The 9,896-nt window shown below is 32.5% G+C and overlaps 1 protein-coding gene across 3 annotated transcripts; it reads right to left on the reverse strand.

The window, feature by feature from the left end:
• Positions 1-5,638: 5,638 nt before the first annotated feature.
• On the reverse strand, positions 5,639-9,183 carry LOC127704718 (uncharacterized). Of its 3 annotated transcripts, none has more exons than XM_052208916.1 (2): positions 9,124-9,183; positions 5,639-7,390 (listed from the first exon to the last, which is right to left on the reverse strand). In XM_052208916.1, exons 1-2 carry the CDS (start codon positions 9,126-9,128, stop codon positions 5,698-5,700), a joined length of 1,698 nt encoding a protein of 565 aa, XP_052064876.1. In that variant the 5' UTR covers positions 9,129-9,183; the 3' UTR covers positions 5,639-5,697. The 3 variants fall into 3 exon arrangements, with proteins under 3 accessions (XP_052064876.1, XP_052064877.1, XP_052064874.1); XM_052208917.1 differs by having other exon boundaries at positions 9,139-9,181; XM_052208914.1 differs by having other exon boundaries at positions 9,118-9,177.
• Between the last annotated feature and the right edge of the window lie 713 nt (positions 9,184-9,896).

The raw sequence follows: 9,896 nt of genomic DNA on the forward strand, positions 1-9,896 counted from the left end.
CGCATGTTTTTGTTTGTGAATATTGTTTCCCCTTAATACTGAACCATCAGGACCAATGGCTTTAGACTACATAATGTTTTTAAGGCCACATCAAATTATTTTTTTTCTGTACATGTCCTCACACACTGATTGTTTTCTTCAATTTTTTTTTTTAAAGATTACTTTTGTTTTTTGTGAAAAACATGACATTGAATACTGGTAAGCTCCTGCATCTCCATATGACTGGTTGATAAATTAACTGTAAGGTGCTTCAGTACGCAATATTACATGTATATTTATGATGATAAACTATTAGTGTGATATGAAGATACCCTGTTTTGTATGAGACTATAGCACAAGGTAAACAGTCTGCCGGAAGACATGTTATCTTACCTAGATGACCTATTGTTCTAATTGAAATAGAATTTAAAAAAAGACAGAACCCCTTGGTAAATTCAAAAATGGGGAAGTCTAAAAACCTGACAAAATCAAGGGCTCGTCTTTATCAACCAACAGAACGAAAGGAAAACAACTGTCATATTCCTGACTTGGTACAGGCATTTTTGAAGAAAATGGTGGGTTAAACCTGATCATATAGCTAGCTAAACCTCCCACTTGCATGAAAGTAGTTTACAGTTGTTTTACATTGGCGAAATTGGGTGAGCAACTCAAACAGACATAATTGATCAAAGATGACAATAATTAGGATCAAGCAGTCAAAACTAAGAGCATTTTCTTTTTGTTCTAACTCTGTTATGCCTGGCAGTATACTGAGAAGCAGCAAATATGAATATTTTTACAGTTCTTGTATTTAAGCTGCGGATAATATAAGTTATATGGTTTGCTACTGATCTGTAGGAGGTGGATAGTGAACCGTATAACGAATTTATCACACACAGGACTTTTCCTGCCAAATTTTGTATAAAAATAAGCAATAAACTACAATAACATTATTAATCAATGATGTCACCATTAGTAGACATGACGTCATGAACCCCATATGAAATCGACTGACTCCATACAAATCCATAGGGGTCACCATGTGACAGCGTTAAACCAATGGTAACGTCCACTAATTTACCCGAGGTTTGATAAAACTCATAATCTCATTGGAGGCTGTCATGCAATTACTAACATCAAGGTAGTTTCTTCTTACTGTGGAAAAAGTATATACATTTGAAACTTTATCTAGCCAAAAAAAAAATTATATTTTATTTATTTCGTTTTGAATTTTTCTTGGACATATTTTTGCTATTTTACTATTTCCTTAAAATGATATTTGTTTTACATTTTTCCTTTCACATCTGTTTTCAGTAGTCTTTTCTACTTAAAGAGTAATTGTTTTGTTTATGTTTTAATGAAAAGCAGTATTCTATTTTATTTTTAAATTATTTCTTTTTTCATAAATGAGAATTAGAGCCTATGGATTTTTCTACATTCTTAAGTTTTATTGCAGGTTAAGGCAACCAATAATGCAAACATTTTGATTGTTGAGTAAAAACTATCTGTCATAATTTGTCTTAGATTTACATACAAAGTGTATTATTGAGACAAAAATCGTCATCCTAAAGTATATTTCAATTAAAAGAAGGAAGAATAAAAGGTCCATCTTTTCTTTCTTCATAAGAAGTTCCTGTGTGAAGTCAGCCTCATATGAATAAAGGAACAAGTCGACAAGAAGAGGAACACAGTTTGTTCCCAGGGGAATGCCGATTGTTTGTTGAAAAACGCGTCCTCAAACGTAACAAATATGTTGTCAATCAAGAAATCAAGCATCTTGATAATGCCAGTTTCAGACAATTTTTTGTTTGAATCAGAGTGATTTTTTACAAAGTAGGATTTATCCCTCCCTAAGCCAAGATACTTGTATCTACGTTGGCCATTTTTTTTTATGAAACAAAGCAGGACCAACTCTTTCAATTTGTCTTTTTGTTTGGAATGGGGAATGCTTGGGTAAAGTGAAGAAAAGTAAAATGTTTTAATACTAATGCAAGATGAAAGAGTCTTAGATTGTATGTACTCTAAAAGATCTTTAGATGTTTTCAGTATCCACATCTGATTCACGACACCTCTAGAATAGGTAGTTTTAATAAACTATGAAAATTAGGCAACATTAACCTCACACAAAATTTGAAGGGGAAAAAGGGGGGAGGGGGGTGGGGGTGTAGGGGGAGTTGCTTACTCTGGTGTACTGAAAGGATAAACAATAGCCCGAGTATTTGCAATGTTACTTATATTGCCTTGCTCTCAATTATATGCTCAAGTGATAAGTTAATATTTCTGCTCCTCAGTAACTATTTATAGGAGTTATTGCCATTAAAAGACGATTTTTGGCAAACTTTAATTTGTTTGCCTAAAATTTTGAAATCTTTAAAATATAGATAGAATATGTAAACATAAAAAATGATTTATAGCAATACAATGTCTACAAATATGCAAAGTGACAAGGACTATCGGATGACTGCTTAAGAAGTATTGTCCTTAAATGGAGAATTTTACTACTGCTATTGTTTTTGCATTTTCTCTTGAATTCTTATAAATAGATAGAAACTGTGAGAAGCAAAACTGACAGCCATATAAGATCTACACAAATGTCAGTGTGACAAAAAAGAAATTTGATGACCCATTAAGGAGTGACGTCCTTTAAATGATAATTAATGAGAAACTTTTTTTGTTTTTACCAATTACATCGAAAACTGTAATAGGTAGAATTTGCTGAAATGCAAGGCCGCGGTTAGGAACCGATTATTTACAGACGTTGCAAAATTATTTGAGTATATGGTTACATCGCATTAAATATTATCGTTACATCTATTAATACTTTAACATAGTTTAGTATTATAGCTGAAATCTTCGATATGCTTTGTTATAATTATCATTTCAACACGTAATATTTAAACAATTTTGAACTTTGGGTGCGTTTGACTTAAAAAATTTGGAGATTCGAATTTTGTATGGTTTTATAAACGAAGTTCGTGAAAAAGTCGATGCATCAAAAGCGAACTATGACAGTTGTGATCTCAGCAGTGAACGAAAATTTTATGAACTTGTATCTTTATGTATCCATGGAGGACGTAATTTCGTATCAAAAATCGGATAGAACACCAAACGTCTTATGTATATATTTGTTCATCCTGTATTGAAATATCAATGGGTCATGATATTCATACGAATCTTAAATATGTAAATTCTCACGGTGAAACTGAAGTTCTAGTTTCACTGTTTCTTAATCCCGTTGATCACAATAGAATTTGTTAGCCATCTATTTTATCATCAGTATAATTATAAAAATAGGTTGTTGAAGTAACAATCCTTCAAATTAACCTCGAGTGAATTTTCTCGATTATCTTTTATCGTTCTATGAATATAATATGTCTGCACGCTAGAACTCCAAGAACTCACTGGTTCCGTTTGTATTATTTAAATCATATGTTTTAATAAAATTGTGAAATGGTCTGAAACCCCGGTCTTTAATAACATTAACAATACATATTTGTAATGCACCAGATGCGTATTTCGACAATCAATGTCTCTTCAGTGATGTTCGAGGCGGAAATATTTGAAAAAATCCAAATCCTAATGAAAACGTTGCATTGTGCTATTGTCTTTTTGTCTAAATAAACTACACACTGTATAGAATTAATATTGTATTATCAGAGACATATAGTAATATAATACTATATGTCTCTGGTATTATTGAATTAATTTAGAATAAAAGGGTTTTAAGGTTGTATTTTAATATATTATATTCATTGAAGTGCATAGACGTAACAAAAACGCATGTAACTGTCGAAACAAATATAATTGTTACTTCCGTAATTAATCAATTCCTAACCCGACCTTGCATTCTGTCAAATAGCCCGAAAACATAACAATGATTTTTGTCTCGCCTGCGACGAAAGTCGAAGAAGCCGAGAATAAAGGTATTGCTTTTCCGGCGGTGGCGTCCTCGTCGTTGGCGGCGTCAACAATTGTTAAGTTTTCTGCTTAGAAACAACTTGTGATAGATCAATGATATCTATGAAGTTGCATTCCTATCAGTATTTCTCAGTTCAGAGATCATTTTAAAGTGCTGTCCTCTATGTCATGGTCCAGTAACTTTGAATTAATTAGCAATGTTGCTGTCCATCAGATTGTCTTTTTTGAATTTTCTGCCAACAGACGAGACATATCTCTGTGTCAACACTTTATACGTTTTTATTACGTTCGCACCGTAATCGTAGCCAGTAACTTCATTCATTTCTTCTCAACCTAAATATAAACCCACCATTTTCTTCAGAAAATGTCTATATCAAAACAGGAATATGACATATTTTCCATTCGTTCCTTTTGTTGACATAGTCGAGCGTTCAATTTGTCAGGTTTTATGGACTTCCCCCGTTTTTTAATTTACCTCGAAGCTCCATAGTTTTGTTCATACTTTTTTCATAACCAACAATTATGATTTAATACACATATGTACACAATACGCAATCGAATACACTATTTACAGTGTAATGTAATATGAGATTTTTGTATACCCTTCCAGAGAACACGAGATCTCCGCCGTTTTTGATATGGTTCGTGTTGCTCAGTGTTTAGTTTTCTATATTTTGTTTTGTGTACTGGTGTTTATTTATTTTTTTTTTTTGCGTTAGTTGCCATGGCACTGTCAGTTTGATTTGGACTTATGAGTTTGAAAGTCACTTTTGTATCTTTATTCTCTCTTTTGAAGCATATGACCTTATATACCAATAGTCACCAACTATACACATATGCTCCAATAATGTAACCTACAGTCATACTTGTTTGTTTGATCTAAATTGCAACTAAATAAACACCAACTTCTTAATAGAACATAAACCAGACTTAATATACTAAAACTTACACATGCTAACAATCTATAACATGTATGCAATCGAATTTGTTATACACTTCCTGATTAACTATGACAAAACAATATCAGGAAATTAATGACTTTAACAGATATCATTGCAAACAATAAACTTGCATAGATGTCTAATTTACACTCTTTTACCACTATTATCAAATAGAAAACCCAGTAAACAAACAGACAAACAACATAAACAAACAAACACTTACACACATACAAAATAAGTCAAAATATCTTTCGACCGGTCTACTTCCATTTAACAAACTTTAGATTGTCGTCTGTTTATGTAGTTCATTCGTGTTTCTCGTTTCTCGTTTTTATATAGATTAGACCGTTGGTTCTTCCGTTTGAATGGTTTTACACTAGTAATTTTTTGGGGCCCTTTATAGCTTGCTGTTCGGTGTGAGCCAATGCTCCGTGTTGAAGGCCGTACCTTGACCTATAATGGTTTACTTTTATAAATTGTAACTTGGATGGAGAGTTGTCTCATTGGCACTCATACCACATCTTCCTATATCTATTTAGTATGATTAATAAAAGTCTAATAGTTTATTGGTTATATTCATATCATTATTGATTGTTAGAGAAATTATTATTTTCCTCAAAACTTTTGTTCAACATGTATATATATATATATCCGAATGCAAGTTATTTCTCAAACGTAGAAAATCATTTCAAATTTTTCCAGTAGTTTTTTTTGCGAAAAAGTCATAATATATTATCCCGTCTATAATTTGAATTCCAAATTTAATGGGGTTATCAAATGTGAATTTCAAGACAAGAATACATCAAGACATGATTTATTAAACATGGAAGTAAAATGTGTTGGTATTTGAATAATACGTTTATTTCGTAACTGTATAAATGTAAGCATTGGTCTTCCAATTGACAACTAACAACCGATCAGTTGTTCTTTCGTAGGTTATACACCATGGTAAGGTAATACCATCATCTTCAGACAATAACTGTCGATATTTCTGCCCATCAGGAGAAATAACAACAACTTTACTCAACCTGTTGTCGACAACATACACGTTTCCTTCATTGTCTACAGTGATACCCAATGGTACAGGTAAGACACCCTCTTCTTTAAAGGTCCATCTTGGTTTGCCCCGAAGATCACAACATGTCACAGAGCTTTTGTCTAGATCGGTGTAGTAAATGTAGTTACCAAAAGATGTTATATAAGCATTGCGACTCATGCTACTAGAAACTAAATTTGTCACGGATTTATCACGAATATTCATCATTTGTATTCCCTTGTTCCCTGCACATAATATGAAATAACCATCTCTGTACACTATCCCACCTACTGGAAAATCCAATGACAATTTTTTCATGACTTTCCGTTTTTCCAGGCAGACGAAATTTATATGACATTGGTTCTCAAAGCCACTTGATACAGCGATTGTATTGTCTAATGGATAATGTGTAGCATCAAAAAGATTGCCGTTTAATTTGATTTGGAACTCTGTTGAACCGTCTTTGTTGACAATACTGAGTCCACTTTCCGAACTAGCTATTGCATATCTGCCATCCGCAAGATAGATACAACCTGTATTGCCACGACTTACCATTATAGTTTGGTTTAAGTTCAAGTTTATATTATCAATCGATCCGGTGTACAACTTAGAAGACACAAGTTGTGCTTGTACATTCTTTCTTTGAACAATATTGATGGCAGTAGGCTTATAATCTGCACAAATGTCTCCAAATGTTTGAAAATTGACCGAGAACTTCTCTAAGCCTGTATCCAGATTAAGAGACAGATACGTTTCTTCAAGATTGTCGCTGGAGAGTAGTTCTTGTATGGATTTAAAACTTTCGGTAGCAATTATATCGATATGTTTCATAGCAAGGAATGACTGAAAGTCTGAAGCATACTGTTTGATATTGGCAATATCAGACTGGATTTTTTTTACTTCCTGTTCCTTTTTTTCAAGTGGTTTCAGCAAATTACGTATCTTCTTACATTCTCTTTCCTCAGTTTCATTTAGTTTTTTTATTAGATTGTCTTGTATTATATCGAGATGGGAGTTTATTTTCAATCTAACCTGCAGTATTTCAATCTGAATTTTATCTTTAAGATTTTTGAGGGATTTCAAATTTTCTTTTCTATTCTGCATGATTCGTTCATAGTTTTCAGCAACTTCTTTTAAGGTCTGTTCGATTTCCTGAAATGCGCTTGATGTTTTTACATTGTGTATGACATCCTCGAGTGGACATATTTCTATGCAGCTATTGTGGTTTTCAGATATGCATCTTCTGCAACAGGGAGACGCATGCTTTTTACAGTACATTTGGTATTGCTCATTATGTTCACTGCATATTAGTGTGGTTTTTAAGATATCAAATGGCAACTTTTGGTAGGCCGACGCGGCTATAACGCTGTGATTTCGCGATGATTTAGACAGTGTATGATGTTCTTTACAATCCTCACATAGGCCCTCGTCGCATTCTGGACACCAAACTACTGATGGTTTAGAGATATGTCGAAGGTCACATATACCACACACAGGGGACAGAGTCGCCATGTTACTACAAAATACATATCGAATACACAATTGTTAAACTAAATGGATTGTATTGGTTGTGTTTATATATCTTTCTGATTCTTTTTGTAATTTTATTGGGATATAAAAGCGTTAACCGAAGCACATTTTGCATGAAGCGAGGAAGCATTCATTTCTTATAATAATATGTTTATGTTCAACCATGAAACAGCGTCTTGTAACAAATTTTGCGTTTGTTTTACTGTGTATCACTATGATGATATCACTGCAAGCACGTGTTTTCATGAAAATTGAATATCATAGGATGGTGAAATCTAATTATAGAATGCCTCATGATTGTTGTCAGCCAAAAGTACGGATTCTTATGAGACATGCATGTAATGTATATTATTATATATACGTTTTTAAATTAACACAACCTTTATGGGAGTCATTAATACATTAACTATAGATTCACAAGCGAAGGTGGTTACAATGACTTTCATTGTTATCTTTTGTGTAACTTTTACCGTATTTTTACAGTTAATTTAACCAGATAAAATCATGCACAAGATTTAAGGCATTGTAACCATCATGCCAATATAATGAATTTTTGTTGTACTTTTTCATTGACTCTTACATGTCTTACTTTGTCAGATTTTAGACGTTTATTAAAGGGACTTTTTTTAAAATTATTTTAGAGGAAGGTGATTGGACTTAAGCAACCTATATATACATAATAAATATAAATGACACGATTTTGCAAAATCAACAATCTGACCACTGACAGAAGTCTTCTACTCAATCAAGCTTAAAATAACATTCTAAACCGCAATATGTTGCAGATAATAAAAAAAAAATTTACAAATTTAAAACAAAATGAATGATAACCATGATAACATTGTATTTACAATCTTAAATAAAAAATAGAACAAAAAGTTAACGCGGGTCCGTGACTAAACGAAGTTAGTTACCCACGCCTTATTTTCAGCCTAGATTTTTAGTATTCGTATTGTCATTTGATAAAGTCATGCTGATTATAAATTAAGGTGAACAGTTTTCTCTGCTTTCAAAATCTTTCTGTTTGAATCCGTCCTGGTTTTCCGTTACTACAACCGGAAACTACTTGTAGAAATATTTTTTTGGTCAATGATTGAATTTACTAGTGAAAATCCCTGTATAATAATGAATTTCAGGTTAGATTATGACCTGTGTATATAGCGAATTCCAAAATACATCCGTACGGTGGTGCGCCTGACAGAGGTGGAACGTTCAGATTAGGTAACAGGTAACAGGTACTATTGGTATCGGTATCAGATTCGACACGGAACTTGTTAAATATTGGTAATATTAATTATGTGGCCAGCAAAAAGGCCTGGAATGGTGTAATTTCTAATCAACACATCATGACCATTGTCCAATATTAGTTATTTATAAAGTTAAATTCTGTGATTCGTCGTTTTTACGTCATGCCGGCTAACAAACATGACATCGTTATTTTAGTACAATAGATATTATGTCAATGAAAACATAATATACCTATTTCTGTGTGAACTAGCGAACTGGTTCACCAGGCTGACCCAAGAATCTTTAAATATTGGTTAATTGTATTGTATGTGTATACAAATCGAAAGTAAACTACATGAACAGTTATACATCATTTAAACAAAGCCATATTCTATTGAAGACAAAAGCTAAATAGTATACTTTAAATGTAAAATGCCTACATACAATGACAATCAATAACAATGAAAAAATATAATTAAATCATACAGATACCTCATAAATTCGTACAACCATAACAAGAAAGTTATGTGAACACGTGATTAGCTATCATCTAGAACCATAACAAATAATTACCTGTCCTTGACTGTTTTATCTATTAAGTATTTTAGCGGGTAAATTTCAAAGGTCAAAAGTTGTATGCAAGGTTAAAAAAAGGATTAAAACTTAATAACGAATTTCTAACACTGTCTTATATGTTACTGAAGTCAAGATTAAGTAATCGTAGGAAACTTGGATTAAATTAACACAGTCTTAAGCTTGATTATCTGCTGATAAAATTCAATGTGAAAAGGAAAGGTTATCTACGAACAGCTAAATCTAATTTTGAGCATAAACATGCATTAGACTAATAAGGTTCGAATGATAAGTTTTAGATATTTTTCCAAGTCGCCAAGTTCAATAGCGCTATTAGAACATGATGATGTTAAACTTACAGATGATAAACAGAGGGCCCTCGTATATTTTTGTCTGCAAATCTTTGACAAAAACAAAATTGTTGAAATTAAAAGAGATCACTGATTAACATCGAGACTATTGGACTTTAGATTTGTTTGTCACTTTAAGGTGTTAGCACCGCCCCCATACACACTTTTCAGTCAACTCTTACGCCAATGAAAAAGATAAAGCGGAAGCTTAAACTTACTTTTCTATATCGGGCCGTACAAAAAAAAAAAAAAAAAAAAAAAATAGAACACTCACTTGATTTGTCTGATGTGAAATCTGATACTGCTTTATTTGATTTGAATATAACACATGCTTCCGAAAGG

Source organism: Mytilus californianus, unplaced genomic scaffold (assembly GCF_021869535.1).
Source record: "Mytilus californianus isolate M0D057914Y unplaced genomic scaffold, xbMytCali1.0.p SCAF_6, whole genome shotgun sequence".
NCBI classification, from domain to species: Eukaryota; Metazoa; Mollusca; class Bivalvia; order Mytilida; family Mytilidae; genus Mytilus; species Mytilus californianus.